General features: G+C 37.8%; 3 protein-coding genes across 8 annotated transcripts in view; 2 read left to right on the top strand and 1 right to left on the bottom strand.

Moving 5' to 3' along the window:
- The first annotated feature begins 152 nt into the window (after positions 1–152).
- LOC129794065 (regulator of nonsense transcripts 1 homolog) lies at positions 153–5,976 on the top strand. Of its 2 annotated transcripts, XM_055834657.1 has the most exons (5): positions 153–274; positions 336–537; positions 663–1,057; positions 1,115–3,830; positions 4,859–5,976. In XM_055834657.1, exons 2-5 carry the CDS (start codon positions 364–366, stop codon positions 4,919–4,921), a joined length of 3,348 nt encoding a protein of 1,115 aa, XP_055690632.1. In that variant the 5' UTR covers positions 153–274; positions 336–363; the 3' UTR covers positions 4,922–5,976. The 2 variants fall into 2 exon arrangements, with proteins under 2 accessions (XP_055690632.1, XP_055690640.1); XM_055834665.1 differs by having other exon boundaries at positions 157–537.
- Positions 5,977–7,801: 1,825 nt separating this feature from the next.
- Positions 7,802–8,919, top strand: LOC129794074 (protein windbeutel). Its single transcript, XM_055834679.1, has 2 exons — positions 7,802–8,252; positions 8,321–8,919. The coding sequence occupies exons 1-2, from the start codon at positions 7,883–7,885 to the stop codon at positions 8,719–8,721; spliced, it is 771 nt and encodes a 256-aa protein (XP_055690654.1). The 5' UTR covers positions 7,802–7,882; the 3' UTR covers positions 8,722–8,919.
- A 1,672-nt stretch (positions 8,920–10,591) lies between these two features.
- Positions 10,592–19,588, bottom strand: part of LOC129794187 (poly(A) RNA polymerase gld-2 homolog B-like) — a 255,708-nt gene continuing 246,711 nt past the window's right edge. For 3 of the 5 annotated variants that reach the window (XM_055834860.1, XM_055834844.1, XM_055834852.1), the window contains exons 3-6: positions 18,769–19,579; positions 18,555–18,698; positions 12,583–12,889; positions 10,592–12,503 (exon numbers count right to left, since the gene is read on the bottom strand). In XM_055834860.1, the coding sequence (XP_055690835.1) occupies positions 12,218–12,503; positions 12,583–12,889; positions 18,555–18,698; positions 18,769–19,579 (1,548 nt within the window). In that variant the 3' untranslated portion in view covers positions 10,592–12,217. The remainder of the gene's footprint in view (positions 12,504–12,582; positions 12,890–18,554; positions 18,699–18,768; positions 19,580–19,588) is intronic. The other 2 variants (XM_055834870.1, XM_055834879.1) reach the window with 1 other exon arrangement.

Consider the following 19,588-nt stretch of genomic DNA (forward strand, 5'->3'; position numbering starts at 1 on the left):
ATTAAAATTAGGGAAATCTCAAATGAATTAGGTACATTTTGTACAATTTATTGTCATAGTAATCTTGAATTTTTTGTTAAACTGAAGAAAGTCAGAAAAGATTAAAACAGTCAGCCGGCTAAAAATATTCAGCGCAAAATAATTTTCCCGATTGCTCGAGTCAGAGGAATTTTTTGACGTGACAAGTAAAAATTTTTGTCTCGCTGGATGAAAAATCACATTTTCCCCCTGAAATCTCTCAAGATTATCACCTTAATTCACCTGAACAAGACCTGTAGGTATCATCTGAAGTGCAGGTAGTGAGAAAATTGCTGAGTAAACGTGCGCAATTGCAGGAAATTGGAAAATTTGCCAAGGAGCAAGATGAGTGTCGACACGTACGGGCCGAATTCCCAGAGTTTGACTTTTCTGGACACGGAGGAGGATCTGATTGGGGCTGACACTCAAGGAACTGACTTTGATTTCCGCGATTTCACCGTACCCTCGCAGACGCAGGGATCGCAGCTTGATAACCTGAGTGGACCATCGACAAGTCAGGTAAATGAGGGGAGAAATCCCAAATCTTTTCTACTTCTGCTTTCCGGAAAGGCAATCGGAGTGTCCGGAAGGCATTGGGAGGTTATTGTTGTGATTTACTCAAGAAGTTTGTTCAAAATTTTCAGGTTAATGGCTTCGGGAAGCGCCTGGATATTGGGACGAAAGTTTCTGCCCTCGTGGGCGGGATAAATGATTTGCAATTTGAGGAGGAAGACGACGATGCCTTCCTCTCGAATCAGGACCTTCCGGGCCATGCATGCAAGTACTGTGGCATCCACGAACCCAGCACAGTGGTTATGTGCAATATCTGCAAAAAGTGGTTCTGCAACGGGCGTGGAAGTACTTCCGGATCCCACATTGTTAACCACCTGGTACGGGCGAAGCATCGTGAAGTGACTCTGCACAGTGATGGACCACTGGGAGAGACTGTCCTTGAGTGCTACTCATGTGGCGTGCGAAATGTCTTTGTTTTGGGCTTTATTCCCGCCAAAGCAGACTCGGTGGTTGTCCTCCTCTGCAGGTAAGACTTGAAATATTTCCTACTTAAGCTGATAATTGCAATGAAATTGCCTTTCAGACAACCATGTGCTGCGCAGAATAGTTTGAAGGACATGAATTGGGATCAGGAACAGTGGAAACCCCTCATTTCCGATCGCTGCTTCCTGTCGTGGCTCGTGAAGGTTCCCACGGAGCAGGAACAGCTGCGTGCGAGGCAGATTTCCGCAGCACAGATCAACAAGCTCGAGGAGCTGTGGAAGGACAACGTTGAGGCGACTTTTCAGGACTTGGAGAAGCCTGGAATTGACAAGGAGCCAGCACAGGTGCAGCTACGCTATGATGATGGGTATCAGTATCAGAATGTCTTTGGACCCCTTGTGAAGCTCGAGGCGGACTACGATAAGCGCCTGAAGGAATCCCAGACGCAGGAGAACATTGAGGTGCGCTGGGATGTGGGGCTGAATAAGAAAACCATCGCATACTTCACACTGGCCAAGAGCGATGGCGATATGAAGCTGATGCACGGAGATGAGCTGAAGTTGCGCTACGTTGGCGAGCTGCACAAGCCCTGGTTTGGCGTAGGGCACGTAATTAAGGTTCCGGACAACTATGGCGAGGACGTTGGGTTGGAGCTTAAAAACAGCCTGCAGGCACCAACTGAATGCACGTCCAACTTTTCCGTGGACTTCATCTGGAAGGGCACCTCATTCGATCGCATGCAAATGGCTCTGCGGAAGTTTGCCGTGGATGATAATTCCGTCTCCAACTACATCTACTCCCGTCTCCTCGGGCATGGGCGTCACGATGGCTCCGATGAGGTTACATTTCGCTGCACAAATCTCCCGAAGCACTTCAGTGCTCCCAATTTGCCGGATTTGAATCGTTCGCAAGTGTACGCCGTGAAGCACGCTGTCCAGCGCCCACTTAGTCTCATTCAGGGACCTCCGGGAACGGGAAAAACAGTGACAAGTGCAACAATTGTCTACCAGCTGGTGCGTCAGAATGGTGGCCCCGTACTCGTGTGTGCCCCCTCAAATACAGCTGTTGATCAGCTCACGGAGAAGATTCATCGGACAAACTTGAAGGTTGTGCGTGTTTGCGCCAAGAGTCGCGAAGCAATTGACTCCCCCGTGAGCTTCCTGGCGTTGCACAATCAAATTCGCAACATGGAGAGTAATTTGGAGTTGCAGAAGCTCCAATTGCTGAAGGATGAAACGGGAGAGTTGAGTTCGTCCGATGAGAAACGCTACAGGGCGCTCAAGAAGTCAGCTGAACGGGAACTCCTGGAGGCAGCTGATGTGATTTGCTGTACATGCGTCGGAGCGGGAGATCCTCGTCTTGCACGCATCAAATTCAATTCCATTCTCATTGACGAGAGTATGCAATCAACGGAGCCCGAATGCATGGTACCCGTTGTCCTGGGGGCGAAGCAACTAATCCTGGTTGGGGATCACTGTCAGCTGGGTCCTGTGGTGATGTGCAAGAAAGCCGCCAAGGCGGGATTGTCACAGAGTCTGTTTGAGAGGCTCGTGGTTCTGGGAATTCGTCCCTTCCGCCTGGAAGTGCAGTACAGAATGCATCCGGAACTATCGCAATTCCCGTCGAATTTCTTCTACGAGGGTAGCCTGCAGAATGGTGTGTGTGCTGATGAGAGGAAGTACAAGGTGGAGTTCCCATGGCCACAGCCCGATAGGCCAATGTTCTTCCTTGTAACGCAAGGGGCTGAGGAATTGGCTGGCTCGGGGACTTCCTACCTGAATCGCACTGAAGCCTCCAATGTGGAGAAGATTACCACGAGATTCCTCAAGGCGGGCATTCGTCCGGATCAGATTGGCATTATCACACCGTACGAAGGGCAGAGAGCCTACTTGGTGCAGTACATGCAGTACCAGGGTAGTCTCCACTCCAAACTCTATCAGGAGATTGAAATTGCCAGCGTTGATGCCTTCCAGGGGCGTGAGAAGGATTTCATTATAATGTCATGTGTGCGTTCGAATGAACACGAAGGGATTGGCTTCCTCAATGATCCACGACGTCTCAATGTGGCTCTAACACGTGCTCGGTATGGGATAATAATCGTTGGGAATCCGAAGGTTCTCTCCAAGCAGCCTCTGTGGAATCATCTGCTGAATTTCTACAAGGAGAAGAAGGTTCTCGTCGAGGGATCCCTCAATAACCTAAAGGAGTCCCTCATTCAATTCGCAAAGCCCAAGAAGATCATCAATACGCTCAATCCGGGATCACATTTCATGTCCAACGTCATGTATGACGCAAAGGATGCCATGGTTGCGGGTTCTATCTACGATAAATCCAGCACATTTGCAATGAATCAGTACCAACCGTCGCAGCAGCCACCAATTGGTTTTGGTGCCATTGGTAGTGGACACTCCCGGAATGCGCAAGTGGACATGTTCTCCCGGACACATGATTCAATCAGCTACATCTCCCCCGAGAGGGCAGCAATGAACAATATGCCCGTTCCTGTGGGGATGTTTATGAATATGACCAACATCCCACCGAGATTCTATCAGCATCAGCAGGCAATTCAGGCTGCGAAGCAGGGACGTCGCAAGGGGGTGCCCAATGGTCCAACTTCAGGGCTCTCCGCAATTGCCAATGCTGCGCGCACGTCGAAGAGTCGCAATGCCAGCCAAGGGGGACCCCTGACGCAAGGTATGAGTCAGGGGATGAGCCAACCGGGCTTCTGTCTCTCCCAGCCGGGAGATCTTTCGCAGGACTACATGGGTGACTACCAATCGCAAATGGATGGGATTCTGAGTCAGGATTATCTTCATGTGAGTTGATTTCTTTTATTTTATGACTTTTTTTCGTTTTTGATGTTTATTTTCTAACTTTTGACTTTTTATTTCTAACGTTTGACTTTTCTTGCATTTTAAGTTGATTTACTTCGCATTTTCTTGTGCCCAATGTTTGTTTTGACATTTATTTTCTTTTGGTTTGACGTTAGTTTTATAACGTTTGGCTTTTTAATTGTAACGTTTGACATTCCTTTCAAATGTTTGACATTTTATTTATAACTTCTGACATACTTTTTGTAATGTTTTACATTTTTTTCTCTTAACGTTTCTTTTTAAAAGTTTTGACATTTGTTTTGTAATATTTGACGTTTCTTCTCTAGATTTATTTATTTATTTAATTAGTGAAGGGGATGCCATCATTGCTGGTGATTCCCCTGAATCCTTCTCTAGAGATTTACGTTTTTTTTTGCATTTATTTTTCTAATTCTTGATGTTTTTATGTAACGTTTGACGTTTCTTTTTACTTTTGACAATTCTTTCTAAAGCTTGACTTTATTTTTCTAATGTTTGACGTGTTTTTTTTTCCTTTGGCATTTCTTTTCTAAAGTTTGATACTTCTAGAGTTTTACATATCTAAGTTTTGATGTTCTTAACGTTTCTTTTTTATATTTTGTTTCTTATTTATAAATTTGGACATTTCTAAGTTTTGACATTTCTATTCTGACGTTTGACGTTTTTTTTTTAATGTTTGACATTCCTTTTCTAGTGGTTGACATTTCTTTTCTAATGTCAAGACGTTTCTTTCCGTGACGTTTGACTTTTACTTTTCTTTTGACAGTTTTTTTCTAACGTTTAACATTTCTTTTTTTAAAGTTTGAGGTTCCTTTTCAAGTGATTATCATTTCTTTCCATATTGTTTAACTTTTTTTCTCTTTTGACATTTTTGTCTAACGTTTGACGTTTCTCTTCTAAACTGTCTAATCATTTATGGAGCCCAAACTCTTCCTGACTACGTCCCTTTTCTTTTGTGAATATACTTAAGAAAAAAAATGTATTTTTTACAGAGTCAAGGAGCTGAGAGAATGAGCTTCGGCGGAGCAAATAGTCAGTACACCCAACCCTACTGATAATGAGCTCTTAAGGCCGGAGCAGGAGATTCGAGGATTTCTACATGGTCGTGGTTTAAAATGCAAAACACTTGAAAGAGAGAGATGAAACAACACTATGAGCCTGGAAAATGATGTGGAGGAGAAACAAACAAACAAGCAAAATGAAAAAATGAATTAATGCGCGCAGCAAATGAATGTTGAGAAATTGCAAAGAAGATGAAGCTGCTGAATTTGGGGACAAAATCAGGAGAGAGAGAGAGAAGTAAAAGAAGTGGAGGATACAACAGCATGGTGAGAGAGAGTGAAGGAGTTTTGTGTGTGGATTACAATATCGAATGGCGACTTGTGGTCGTGCGGAAAATGGGAAGATGACGAGAGATGGTGTCTGAACCCTCCGGAAAATCCCCCCAATAAACTCGATGATCACACACACAGATAGAGACGCTAATGAGATGCCCAACATTCAGTGGGATTCGCTGCAAAAAAAAGGGAGAAATCCAATCAAACAGCTCTCCTCTGGTCTTCTCCAAGAAAACTTAAAAAAAAGCAAAAAAAAAATGTTTCATCCTTCAACAAATGGAAGAATATTTGAATGGATCTTCCTCTACTTTTAATCTAAAAAGCGTGGGACGGTGCTTCAAAAAAACATCCTGCTGCCTCTTTGTAAGGATTCTTCTATAATGCTGAAGGGTGGGACTAATATAAAATCGATGTGAGATGTATAAGTTTAATCCTTTCCTTCCCTTTTCTTTATCTCGCGGGAAAATAAATCCTTCCTTCTAATATTATTCTTATTCTTAATATCAAAATAATATCAAAGAAATCACGACTGGCACTTTTACTTTCAAATCAAAATATAATCATAAAAAAATCGGAATGAAGAAAAAGTTATTTATTTGCAGAAAATTTGTGGTGTTCCAGAAGAAAAAATTAACAATATCTTTTTATCCTTTCTATTATCTGGCTATTTTTTGCATAGAGCATCATCCCCTGTATCAGATTCTCTGTAGCAAAATAAGTGAAATTTTCTTCTTATTTTTTTTGGAAAAATAAATATGCTTTCTTCAAATTAAGAACAAGAGTTTTTTTATTCCTTTTAGAGATAAATTTTTAGCAGAATAGAACTGTTAGAAAAAAGGATTTTATCATATTACAACTTAAGGCGCTTGATGATAAGGAAGTTTCAAGTATTTGATGTTGCAATGAGACAACTTCGTTAGGATTTGTAGGATTCGTAGGACTTGACGGATTCTCCAGATTAGCTAAAACTAAGTACCTTAAGTCCAGCAAGTCCTGAAAATATTTCAATTATTTCAAATATATCTTGTTTCATTTTTCTTTTAAAATTCGATAAATTTTATTCTCATTAAATCCTTAACAATCCCACAAATACCTATCTGATCAGTCCTGAAAAAAACAAATGCTGATGAAATCATTTAATTTGGGTTTTTAGCTGTGTTTCTTTCAGACACAGCTTTTGTGTACCGAGCAAAATCGAAAGTCGTCAGATCGGGCTCAAACTTGGGATGAGCACGAATTAGGGTCCCCACATTCCAAAAAACGTATGCGCCAAAAAATTTTTTTTTCCGGCCGGCCGGCCGGCCGTCCGTCCGTGGTTCAACTTGAAATTGCAAGAGAACGGTAATAGATAGAGACTTGCGGTAAACGGCAAAGTTTAAAAGTCGACTGGAAGACGTCAGATTATGACGTCAAATTTTACCCCCCACCCCCGCGTCCGCCATTTTGAATAACCTCAAAATTTTGTTTTCGCTATATCTCAGCCCCTGTAGGGGCCATCAAGAGCTTTCCAACGATACCTTACTTTCGAAAATCGGTCAAGCCGTTTAGTCAATATGGCCGCCACAATTTTTCATCGAAAATCGACCATAACTCGAAAACGGCTTGACCGATTTTGATCAACCCGGGGTCAAATGAAAGATCTCAACAAATCCTACAACTCTCTAGAACATCAGAAGTTTCAAAAGTGACCGCTAGAGGGCCAAAAATCAAAAACAAAATTTTCGATTAGTTTTCGATGAATATCTCGAAAACGACGACATAAATTTTTTTCATTTTTTCATATGTTGTAGCTGACCATATTATCTAGCTCCATGCCAAAAATGAAGAAAATCTATGTCGCCGTTCTCGAGATATTGCCTTCCAAAGTTGGCATGTCATATCTCGGGTTCTACAAGTCCGATTTTGATCAACTCAAGCGCAAATGAAAGGTTTCGTGAAACCCTACAAATGTCTAGAACATTGCAACTTCGAGAAATGACCACGAGAGGCACTAAAGTCAAAATCAAAATTTTCGAAAATTTCGAACTCGAATATTTCGAAAATGCCATTATCGATTTACTTCATATTTTAATATGTTATAGCTGAGGTTAAGACCTTTCCAACGATAGCTCAAACTCGAAAATCTATGGAGCCGTTCCCGAGATATGGCATTTTAAAGATTTCTTAGGGGATGACTTTTCAACTTTTCCCGATTTTGCATGTATTTAAACAAATTCGCGTTCTAGTTTGCTCTCACAAAATTGGTACACTGAAAGAAACACAGCTCTCGTAAGCTTGGTCAGCTTACCAGTACATTTTCTCATGAATTCGGCGATTTTTATTAAATCACAAATCCCACAAATATTTTAAGTCTTGAGAATCTTTTAATATAATTCTCATTCCTTTTTCCCAAATACAACGAATCCTATAAATCCCATAAGTTTATCAAAATCCTAAAATCCTTTCATCTTTAAATTTTTTTTCTCTATTTTAATATTTAATTCGTTTTATTTTATAAAAATGTATTAAAATCCGATTAAAAACGGATTAATTTAATTGAGAGAAAATCCGTTAAATTCAAACATTTTCCAATCGGTTGAATGTGCTTCTGCGCAAGTTTGGTCTGTCAATACTGGCACGCCGGCATTTATTTATCGAGAAGTTTCCGCGAAGTGCACCAGGAAAAGCAGAACCACCGAAATGTTCCTCCTGAAGTATTATTTTCTCACCCTCCTGGCCATTGGGGTACTCTTGCATTCGGGGGAGGCTTGCAAAGGATGCGTGGAGCTGGATGAGATCACATTCGACAAGCTAATCTCACGATTTCCGGCGACTCTCGTAAAGTTTGACGTGGCCTATCCGTATGGTGATAAGCACGAAGCATTCTCAGCTTTTGCTCAAGATGTGGCGGAAGTGGATGATCTCCTGGTGGCCCTTGTGGGTATAAAGGACTACGGGGAGAAGGATAATGCTAATTTGGGGAAGAAGTACAATGTGGAGGAGAAGGATTTGCCAAGAATTAAGATAATTAAGCGAGATAATCCCAAAGAATGGATTGATTATCCTGCAGGTGAGTCTCCTTATCAAGCGATCACGGAGGAGGTGATTTATTTTATTAATTTACAATTTATCCCGAAGACCTCCCGGTCACAAAGGATAACATCAAGACTTTCGTGCGAGAGAATACGAATCTCTACATTGGCCTCACGGGATGCCTTCAGGAGTTTGACGAACTAGCCGCACGTTTCATGGAGGCTCTGGCAAAAGATGAAAAAGAAGCGCAGGAAGTTCTAAAGGAAGCTCAAGAGGAGGAGAAGAAGTTCAATGGGGAGGAGAATTCTGGGAGAATGTACATTGCCATAATGCAGAGAGTGCTGGAGAAAGGAGAGGATTTCATTGCGTCCGAGAGGGAACGCGTGAAGGGGCTCCAGGGAAAGAAACTGTCACCATCAAAGAAACTCCTCCTGGAGCATCGACTCAACATTCTAGCGGCCTTCAAGCACACAAAATCCACGACAAGTGACAAGTCTGAGCTCTAGATGAGAGCCAAACGTGAACAGCATTAGTATAAGATTGTAGGATGAGTTGACATCATTCCTGGCCAGTTTAATTTCACACTGTCTCCGGAATTTCTTCACATTTAAGTGCAATTTTTGTGATTTTTTTTTTTGTTAATTTCAAACAAAATGAAGCGGAATATTTTTTAGGAGCAATAAACTACTATATAATTAATATGATTAGGGGAATACCATTACTGACAATGGAACAACCTACAGAAAAATTCTCTCTTTGATCCTCTGCCATCAGGAAAAATGAATTATTGAAAATTCAATTTTTCTTTAGCATTTTCCTGGGTGGGTCATCTCCAAGAATGGAAGACCCAAATTCATTAGATTTTTTGGGGATCGACCAAGGGCATCACACTGCCACAAGTCCCGAAACATTCCTGCATAGAGATGGTGGGCAATTCCTTCACCCCTGATGTGTTGGACCGAGTGGCCCGTGATGTTTTTCTCAGGGCTGAAGAATGCGTGCAGCAGGGGAGGATTTGATAAATAAAATTTTTAGAACATAACTGAATTGATTTGTCAATTTTGTAAGAGTTTTATTGATTAGATTCCTTCTTTTCCCCTTAAAATCGATAACAAAAAATTTATGCCACTAACTACATCGTTTCTGCGAATTTTTAAAATGATTCAATTCAAAGAAAAATGCAAAAATCATATTAGACGTTACGCTCATGTCGATACACCACCCTGTACATCCTGACCAGGTGACAAAAAAGGCTTTTTACAAATCTGACCTAAAAGGATATTTTAAATGTTGAAAATAGTTAAAAGAGTTAAGGGCATTTTTAGACTAAAAGTTATTAAGTTAAAGGTGTTTAAAAGAGTTGTAGCGAGTTGAAAAACCTTCAATTTGAGTCTAATTCGTTTCCTGCTTTTCACCCTGATCCCCCATCAGGGTGAAAAGCAGGAGACGAAAGAGAAAGAATGCAAAGCCAGAAACATAAGAAAAATTGAAGCTCCGTAAAGAGAGCGCGTGATGAATTAAGCGAGGAGATAGAAGAAAGAAGAGCAATCTTCGGAGAAATTGGTAAAACTTGATGCGAAAAAGAGTCGCCCAAAGAAAATTCTTTAAAACAAAAAAATCCTCCAAAAAGAAGAGGAGATATGTGGATTTGAAGAGATTACTGGGAAAAATAAAATTGAAGAACATCCGGTTAAACCACCAAAGAGAATTCATCGAAGAGAACACGGTTGGGGCCGTTGGAGCAAATCATATTCCGGAGAGGATACATCACGAAAGAATCGTGGAAAATCTCTGTACAACTCCGCTCTACAACTCCACGTCTAAAAATATATTTTTTATTGTTGAATAAGTACGACTTTTAGGAGTTTAGCAGGAGGCAGGGGGATGCCCAACCCCGAGAAATCAGTACTTTTAGTGAGGCAGCAGGTTCTTCCGATCAAAATAAGGGATCAGTTTGCACAATTCCACTTGCAATCGAAAGTACATTTAATTAGCTCTCGGTTGATCCCTTCTCATCATCGAAATAACATTATTAATATAAAAAAAGTTAAAGTGTTTCTCGGGAATCGGTCCAGATTGAGCGAGATTCGAGAATTCCTCATACATTTTGTTCAACAAAAAGTGACTTTTCTTCACTGAAAATGAGGTTAAACCATCCCCTTGGCAGGAGGCCACTAAAATCTCACCTAATCACACAAAATGGTTTAATTTGTGCAAAAATCTCTGTGGCCGGTCACATACCCCTCACGACATCGCGCGTGATCTAGCGCATGAAATACAGAGGGTTAAAATTAAGACTTCTCTATACAAAAGGAGTCTATTCACTTTTCACCTTTTAATCTCCTTTCATTCGTCCAAATAAATAGAAAATTGATATTCCGAGAGCGAAACATTTTATTGGGACCTCTCAATTTACATTTTTTGCTTATTCTCATATCGGAGTCATCTTACAAACAATAGAGTAAAAAAAAATTATTCTGCCATTATCATCTTTTTTCTTTTTAATCTTTCTTCCTATAAACGAATGATTTTTTTTTTCACTTTATCGGGGTTGATTTTTTTTTATTAATAATTTTACTTTTGATTTTTTATTCCAGATGAACCCTAAGAAACTACTTTTTTTTCAAAACTTTTTATCCAAGCAAAAAAATTTTTTTTTCTGTGAGAATTTATACAAACAAAAATTAATCTTTTACAAAATCTGTTTTTTTTCGATGGGATATTTTTCTTTTATATGTTTTTTTCTTCTAAGCTTTTTGTTTTTTGTAATTTTTTTTCAATTGATTTTTTTTTAAGTTTTTGATTTGAAGTTAAGTTTTAAATTTAAAGAAAAAAATTGTGAGAGATTTCGGTTCTTTGCAACAGTTTTGTTTTCTAAAATCTACGCGCATGAATAAGCTCCTTTTTAGCGTTTATATCTCATTTTGTATAAGAAACCGTTTGATTTTGTTTTCTCTTATAAATTGAAAAATTATTGTTTCTCCTCGTTGTCTTTTACATCAATTTTGTTCCCTTTTTGTCTCTTTTGAGAATGTTTTTTTTTCTTTCCTTCGTATTCACATAGTATTTTTCAGTTTTTTCTTCAGTAATAATTTCACTTGAAACTGCTAATCACAGCCCTTTGTTTTTTTTTATAAATATCTATACTACAGGTATATATATAAAGTGCCCTAACAGTTTTTTTTAATTATCATTTTAATGACGATTCAATTCAAATATTTCTCTTCCCTATTCTTCGTGGAGAAAAAAGTTTAGTTAAAGGCACTTTAGCTCTCTCAATATGTCTAAGAATTATTACTAAATTTTTTTTTACACAGTTTTTTTCACTTGCTTCACAGCAAAATTCATTCAAATAAATGTTGAAAAAAAAATACTACGTATATATAACTCAGTGATGAGCTTTTCTTCTCCATTTCTCCATTATTCCTACGAGTTTCACAGAAACAATTTTTCCTTTTTTTTTCATTATACAAATATTTTTCCCTTTTGTGTTCCAATTTTTTTTAATCGAAGAAAAACCGGAAAGGCGGAAAAATCCTTATATAGCAAAAAAAAATCTTAAATTTTAGTGTGAAATTTTGGCGCTTTGCGACTAGTTTGAGGAACAAAAATTAATTAAATTTTTTAGTTTCTTTTCTCACTTCATCATTTCAATTCATCCTTTCACAATTTCACGAAAAGTTCTCTCATTTGCATGGAAAAAATAAATTGCAATGAGATCTTCTCCTCCACTACGTATTGATCGCGATCGCCAATTTTGTATGATTAAAAATACTGTTTGATGGGGAATTTTCTTTTGTGGAGCTTTTCGATTTCTTTTTCACTTTTAACTCCCCATCGACCCCTTATTTTTGTTGCCATTTGTTTTTTTTTTTTCATTATTTGGGGGTAGTTTTCTTCTTCAACTTGAGCTCCTCTCTCAGTCTTCAATTAATAAATGCATTTTGCAGCACACATAGGTTTTTTTTCTCTCTTTCACTTATTAGTGCTTTTTGTTGTTGTTTAGCGACTCGGTGCTGGGTGGAATGCATACCCGTAGATGGGTTTGAAAATTGCATTAATATCCATTGTTGCCTCCAATGTTTTCCATGACCACATAAAAATGAATTTGATCTTCTCAAAGACATCACTATCGTAGACAGAACGTGCCGTATTGGTGAGATCAAAGGGCTCCTCAATGCAGAGATGCTTCCACTGGTGGCAATCATTCTTCGGACTTCGTTGCATTCGACAAAAGTCAATTGATAAGCACGATGCCGTTCGTACTGATATAGCGTACAGGGAGTAACTGAAAGAACACACAAAAATTCATTCCGAAAATTGTTAATTTTTCTTCCTTTAAAATGATCCAAAAAGAAGAAACTCACTCAAAATTGCTAAAGTACTCAAGAAACTGCAGGAAAAGTTCACCGAGAGTTTGTTGATTTTGCGAATTGTATGCCTTGAGATTTTCATGAATATTTATCGTGCGAATATCATTGTCAGCGCCAAATTTTTCAGGATACATTTTGTGGAGGCACGGCAGTATTGCAGGTGTTACACCAGCTTGGAGGAAGTGTATCACCATAAGAACGAGCGAATAGCTCGAAATTGTGGAATTTTTTGCATTATTAATACAATGATATTGTGCCCACATCTTCACCACCAGTACTAGAGGTCTTACGCGCCAATCCACTGTAAAAACAAGAGAGAAAAAATCTCTTAAAGTCAATTAAGCTGACCCGAAGAAATCTTCCTCACTCAGTCAGAGGTTGGAAGAATAATATTGTTTGTTCAACTAATTTGCAAGAGTTATTAATAAAATTTTAAAGTATTTCTGTTTGCTTCTTTTGGGTAGGTATTGGTGAGAATTAGTGATAATTTTCCCAATTATTAATCATGTTTTACCTATACCGTAAAATGGGGTGAATAGAATCAGTTTTCAACTTTGAGAGGCTGTAACTAAAAAACTATTTGAGCTAGACCTATGAAATAAAAGCGAAATTATGGGTCTTCCCTTCTACTTTAAGGATACTATTTCACTTTTTCACCGCACGGTGCTCCTTTTCGTTAATTTAAAAAAAATAGTCCTGATTCTATTCACCCCACCTTGGGGTGAATAGGATCAGCTATTTTATTTGCGATTTTTACGTGGAAAATCACTAATTATTGTAAGAAAAATCATTTTTAGTTAATGTCAATTTAATTTTTAACCAGTTTAGCCAGGCTTTGAGCGAATTAGTGATCCTTAATCGCTTAAGGGCCAATAAAACGTTATCGTCCCATAACTCTTTTTTTTTAAAAATGCCTAATTTTGACAAGTTAATTATTTATTCAACCAGAAATAATGGAGAACTAAGTTTTAATGGCAACTGGACATTTTTAAATCACGAAAGGACATCCTTGAGGACTATGAGCATTAGAAAGGACGAAAAACCGAAAAGTCCAAAATCGGGATGTTTGGTAAAAAATGTCTCTCTAGAGCTCAAAAGAATCTCCAAAATTTATTTTCACGCCATTTTGGAATCCTTACGATCCTTAGGCAGTTAAGGATAGAAGGGCGACATAGCTTGTTTTCGAAAATGGCATGAGTTTAACCCTTAAGGACCATAAGATATCCCCAAAATTTATGTTCTTTTGATTGCACCCGCTAAAATCTTTATAATCTTTAGGGTTAAACTTACGCCATTTTCAAAAAAATAAGCTGTGATCCGAAAATGTTCCATTAGTCCTTAACCCCTTAAGGACCACAAAGATTCTGAAATGCTGTGAAAATAAATTTTGGAAGTTTATTTGAACTCAAATAAGACATTTTTGGCCAAAAATCTCAACTTTGGAATTTTCAGTTTTACGTCCTTCTTGATCCTGTGAGTCCTTGGAGATGTCTTTTTGCGATCTCAAAATGTGCAATGATCATTAATACATAGTTCTGCATTATTTCTAGCTAAATAAATAAAGATTAACTAGCTAAAAAAAAGAAATTTTCAAAATGGAGATATTTGCGAAAACGTTCAATCGGTCCTAAAAGGGTTAAAGGATTAAGGGTTAAGAGCTAAATCTTCAGATTCAACATTTTTCTTGCTTGTACATCTCATATCTTATCTCATTTTTTAGCATATTAGTCAAATAATCATTTTAGAAGCCCCTTGAAGTATGCAAATTAGTGATCCTATTCACCCCAAATTTTTAAATTAAGTGACATGAAATCAAAAAACCACTAAAAAGAGAAAAAAATAATTTTTTATATAAAATGTCTTTACTAATCTCTTTTCTTGGATAAAAAGAGCGTTGAATGGCAGTAGAATTATATTTTTAGAACTTTCGTACTTTTCAGAACAAGTAAAGTTTTATGGGTCAATCAATTTAGGGCAAAACACATCATTTTTTAAAATTTAAAAAATGTTAGAAAATTTTTTTTGAAAAAAATTCTAATTTTCTCTAACTAATTCTATATAGTCTAATGTTTCTTTCGGTGGTATGATTTCAAAATTTAAAAACATATTTTGGTCAAAATTTACGATCCAAGATTTTCCCAGATTGCTGATTCTATTCACCCCAGTGATCCTATACACCCCATTTTACGGTACATAATATTGTTTATAGAAGATGAAGGACATTTCATTGGGAATTTTTCATGGGAACAAATTGATTTCTTTTTTTTTTTGTAAAATTTCATCAGCTGTTGGAGATAAAATTGAAAGATGTTTTTGAATAAAATTGGAAATATTTGAAAGAATTAGTCAAAAACGTATATCGGCTATTTAACCCATTTCTGTTGACACTTAAAACACACTTGATAGATTTAAATTAAATTTTCTAGAATGTTAACATTTCCTATAAGAAATAATTCAATAACTCAAAGAAAATTAATCTGATTCGAACAAACTCAATTTTAGCTGTGATTTTTTCGAAGAAAAGAATAGCACAGCTTCTGTGTACCACCTAAAATGCAAAGTCGTCAGATCGAGCTCAAACTTGGGATGAGCACGAATTAGGGTCCCCACCCCACATTCCAAAAAACGTATGTCAAAAAAAATTTTTTCCGGCCGTCCGTCCGTTCGTCCGTCCGGCCGGAGTTTGACGCTTAATTACAAGAGAACGGTAATAGATAGAGACTTGCGGTCAAAGGCAAAGTTAGTATATCGGCCTGATGTCGTCTGATGGTGAAGTCAAATCCACCTCCTCACCCCTCCGTGCGCCATTTTGGAACACCCCTATATTTTGTTTTCGCTATATCTCAGCCGCTATTATAGCTAAAGGACTGAAATTTTAATATGTTGTAGGGGCAATCAAGACCTCATCAATCGGTCAAGCCGTTTAGTCAATATGGCCGTCACAATTTTTCATCGAAAATTGACCATAACTCGAAAATGGCTTGACCGATTTTGATCAACCCGGGCTCAAATGAAAGCTCTCAACAAACCCTACAACTCTTTAGTTTTAAATTTTCTTTGTTCTTTATAGATGATTTCTACAAATTTTCATCAAAATCGGTTTATTAGATTTTTTGCAATAAATAAAAATCTTTCTTAGTCATTTAAAAAAAAAATGGCGTCAATTTTTCAAAATATTGAAATATTGGTTTCAATCCCTTCTAAAAAATTTTCTTTTTTTATATCCCACCCTATAACCCAGATAGGTCTATGAAACCTTAGTTTATAAATAACCGCACGATAACTTAAAGATAGAACAGTACCTATACATATTAAGACAACAACAACCACAACAAAAAGACACAAAAAACATTTTGATCGGCCAATTTAAAAAAAATTCAAATGGATAATAAGAAATGATTTTTTTCTTTGAGAAAACGATAAAGGTAAGCAGACTCGATAAAAAACTTAAATAAACCTAATAATCTTAAAAAATATATTTTCTCTCGGTTGGATTTAGTATATCGTAAATACGACAAATGTAAGAAGTTGGTTAATGAATCAAAAACTGAGTTTTCAACTAGTGAGAGAGAACTTTAAATTCTTCTTTATTTCTATTTCAACAAAAAATAATGTTGTAGTTGCAATTTAAGAAATTTTAGGAATCCTCATTACGACTTTACAATATCTTCTGTTGAATCTGTTTTAAAAATTCTTTATCATTTGATAAACAATTAAGAGGAAAAGGGGTCGATTCTGTCGAAAATCTTTTGTTTTCTTAGAAATCAGTTATAAGATTTTGACAGTAGGGGAACGTGGCCCAATTCGGACCACCGCCCAATTGCGACCTCCCCTTTTTCTCGTAAATGACGAAATATTATAAAATTAGTTTCACTACATTATGAAGATATTATAGTAAGGTAATGTTAGCGCCTAAAATAAATTAATTTGGTACACAACAGGACGAATTAAAAATCAAAATTCATTTTCAGCACTTGGTCGACATTTTCTGATTTTAGAAACTAAGTTGATATGAGTTTTTTTCCCACTATTATGTCTCATATTATGCCGCGTTTCTGTAGCTTAGAGGGTCTAGTTTATTACTTGATTTACAATTTTTTGAAAGATTTTAGGTATTTTAAGTAATTAAGTGAAAATGTAATACATGCAAAATGTTCTAATTGTGATCCCCAAAATGTTCCAATTCGGACCGTCTATTTCCACCATTCACCACGGTGAAACTGTCGCGCGTGCGTGTAGTAGTGTAGAAGTGTCTTTCTCACACAGACCGCGCTGTGTTTTGATTTCAGGAAAATCAATATTTTTTCACGTTTATTGAAAGTTTTTTCGCATTGAAAATGTTCCTAAAGCCATAGGGGAAAGCAGTTAGTGTAATTTACGCATTCCTCAGAAGAATTTTCGTGGATTTTCTGCGAATTACGTCAGTGAGTGCGCAATTGTCTATGTGTGTGAAATTCCGTGTAGTCACCTCAAGGGCGAAATGTCAAAACAAATGTGGGGAAAATTGAAAATAAATTCTTGATTTTCCGGCTTTTCCGTGTAATTCATGGTGTTTTTCCTATTTATAGTAGTGATAAAAGTGATCTACTAGTGAAAAACCCACAAATTATGGCAAAAAAGGGGGTCGCAATTGGAACACTCGGGGGGTCGCAATTAGAACACCGTGGTGAAAAAGTGCAATTTCAGCAACTTTTTTTTAATTCGACTATTACTCAGAACAGGTAAGAGTTAGAAGGTTTGCATCTATAGAACAAACTTAGCCTATTAAATGACCTTTCCAATGGTACCAAACTTGGAAAGATTTAATTCATTTTAATATGACTTTTTTCAATCCTTCTGAAACAGAATTTAGGGGGTCGCAATTGGGCCACGTTCCCCTACATATAATTTTAATCATTCTGTTTCCGTGTTTTAAAAGAAAAACAAAAAAATGCTTTGTCCGAAATCTATTATAAAATTCTTAACCCTTTAACGTCCAACGTGAAACATAAAAACATTGAAACATGCGCTGTTTTATCGCGATTTTTATTCTATGAATTTTTTTAGAGGACTTTTCTCAGTCAGAACGTCTTCTTTGGCCCCTTATGCGTGAATTTGATGCATTTGTGACATGGAAAAACAATTACATTCATAAATAATTGAAAAAATAAAATGTTTCACGTTTGGGTCAGCGTATGACCCAAAAAACCTTAAAGGGTTAAAGAAAGAAACGAACTGTCAAATCTTTGCAATATTTTTCGCAGAATACCAAAAATCGTTTAATTCTAAGTTTTTTGGTAGAATCAACCCTTAAATAATCCGATTTTAAAGAATTTTTCAAAATAAAATTAAAATGATTAAGAAGAAAAATCAGTCTTAGAGCTTAATTCGTAGAAAACGTTTTTATTGGCTACCTTTCGCTTGTGAAATAGGATCTGAATGAATGGTTAAAAACACTAGACACTTTTTATTTATCTTTAAAATTCCTTTGATTCCTTTAATCACAATTTTTATTTTCTAAGCTCTGTAAGTCCTTTATTCTTACAAATAATTTGGGACCATCATAAAGCTCTTCTGAAAAACTAAGAACACATCATGTCTATGTTTGTACCTGATGAAGGACTCAAAAAACCAACGAAGAAATTAACAAATTCCCCCAAAAAGAAGTTTTACGCTAAACATCTCGAGTTCATTCTCGTGACAGACACCCAAGTGATGATTATTCAGTCACGCGAGAGGTCTCCCCATACGACAATGGACGATATTGTTGCTCTTCAAATTGCAAACTGATAAGGAAATGCGTGATGTTTTCTCCCACCCCCGCCCCCCATTGAACTGCTGCACCACAAGTGATATTTCAAAATATTTTTATCAGTAAATTCACAACACAAAAACAGGTGAATAAGAAAAAGTCTTCAATCAAAATATTTTGTGTTTGTGCGACAGGTGTTTTGTGGGGGAGGAAATGACACAGAAAAAGTACTTACTGTTTGAATACCAATACAACAGGTGTGTGTTGCGAATGCCAACGCAATTGTTGTAGTTCAAATCCACCTCAATATGATTGTCTGCATCGCGAAAACGCAGAATTGGCACTTTGGCTTCAATCAGATGAAACATCTCGAATTTTTCTGCAAAAATTAATTTGATTTAATAAAATTCTTTGCTTAGAAAACTTGTTTAAAGAAAAAAAAAACTTACTGTTTAATGCCAAAAAATTCTGAAGCTCCATCAAATTAACAATGGCCTCAGTACGTGGCTCTAGTTCTGTTCTGTACTTCGACACGAGGCACATGTCAACATCCGACGTATCCGCCCCAAAGCCCGTCATGGTGGAGCCAACAAGGTAGAGCCCATAGCGCGGATGTGTGCTGCGTATGTAGACAAAGAGACTCTTCCACAGATTCATCTTCTTCACGTACGTCTCCTCTGTTTGTTGTGCCAGCATGAAGCGACTCCACACCATCTGCGACAGTTCATCCCACTGCCCGCCCGTTAGGAGTTGCTTTGGTATCTTCTTCATCATCACAAGATGCGCTCGGGCGATAAAGTGATCTGGTGGTGTCTCCGCATTGCGCTTCCGTCGATTCCCAGGCGTCCCCAGTGTGGCTGATCGTCGGCTATCCTGTGGGGATGTGACAGTGGTGTACCTCTTCCGTAGATACCCATCAATTTCGGGATTCAGCGGTGTTGGATCGTAGAACAGGTAGGAGGGAGTACGGTGATTGAAGTAGGGCAAAATCTCATAGCCGTAGCCCCCCATTTGTTGTGCTTCGTCTGTGTGATTGCTATTCAGGGAGCTCTGACTACTACCCTGAATATGGTGATGCTGGTGGCTCATTACTTCCGCCAGTTGGTAGCTGGATGAACCGAGATCGAAGAAGTAATCACATGACGGCACATAGGACTGCTGCTGTTGCATTTGCTGCTGATGCTGCTGCTGCTGATGGCTTGAATGGGATGAATCTGATTCATAGCCATTCGAATGGTGGCTTCTGTTGCTTGAAAGCTGCTAAAAAGA

Source organism: Lutzomyia longipalpis, chromosome 1 (assembly GCF_024334085.1).
Source record: "Lutzomyia longipalpis isolate SR_M1_2022 chromosome 1, ASM2433408v1".
Classification (NCBI taxonomy): Eukaryota; Metazoa; Arthropoda; class Insecta; order Diptera; family Psychodidae; genus Lutzomyia; species Lutzomyia longipalpis.

Excerpts from the sequence above, each read along its gene's own strand:
- LOC129794065 (XM_055834657.1), top strand. The coding sequence starts at position 364 with ATGAGTGTCGACACGTACGGGCCGAATTCCCAGAGTTTGACTTTTCTG. Across the intron at positions 538-662 it reads GTGGACCATCGACAAGTCAG|GTTAATGGCTTCGGGAAGCG; the intron begins GTAAATGAGGGG and ends CAAAATTTTCAG. Across the intron at positions 1,058-1,114 it reads GTGGTTGTCCTCCTCTGCAG|ACAACCATGTGCTGCGCAGA; the intron begins GTAAGACTTGAA and ends ATTGCCTTTCAG.
- LOC129794074 (XM_055834679.1), top strand. The coding sequence starts at position 7,883 with ATGTTCCTCCTGAAGTATTATTTTCTCACCCTCCTGGCCATTGGGGTA. Across the intron at positions 8,253-8,320 it reads ATGGATTGATTATCCTGCAG|ACCTCCCGGTCACAAAGGAT; the intron begins GTGAGTCTCCTT and ends TTTATCCCGAAG.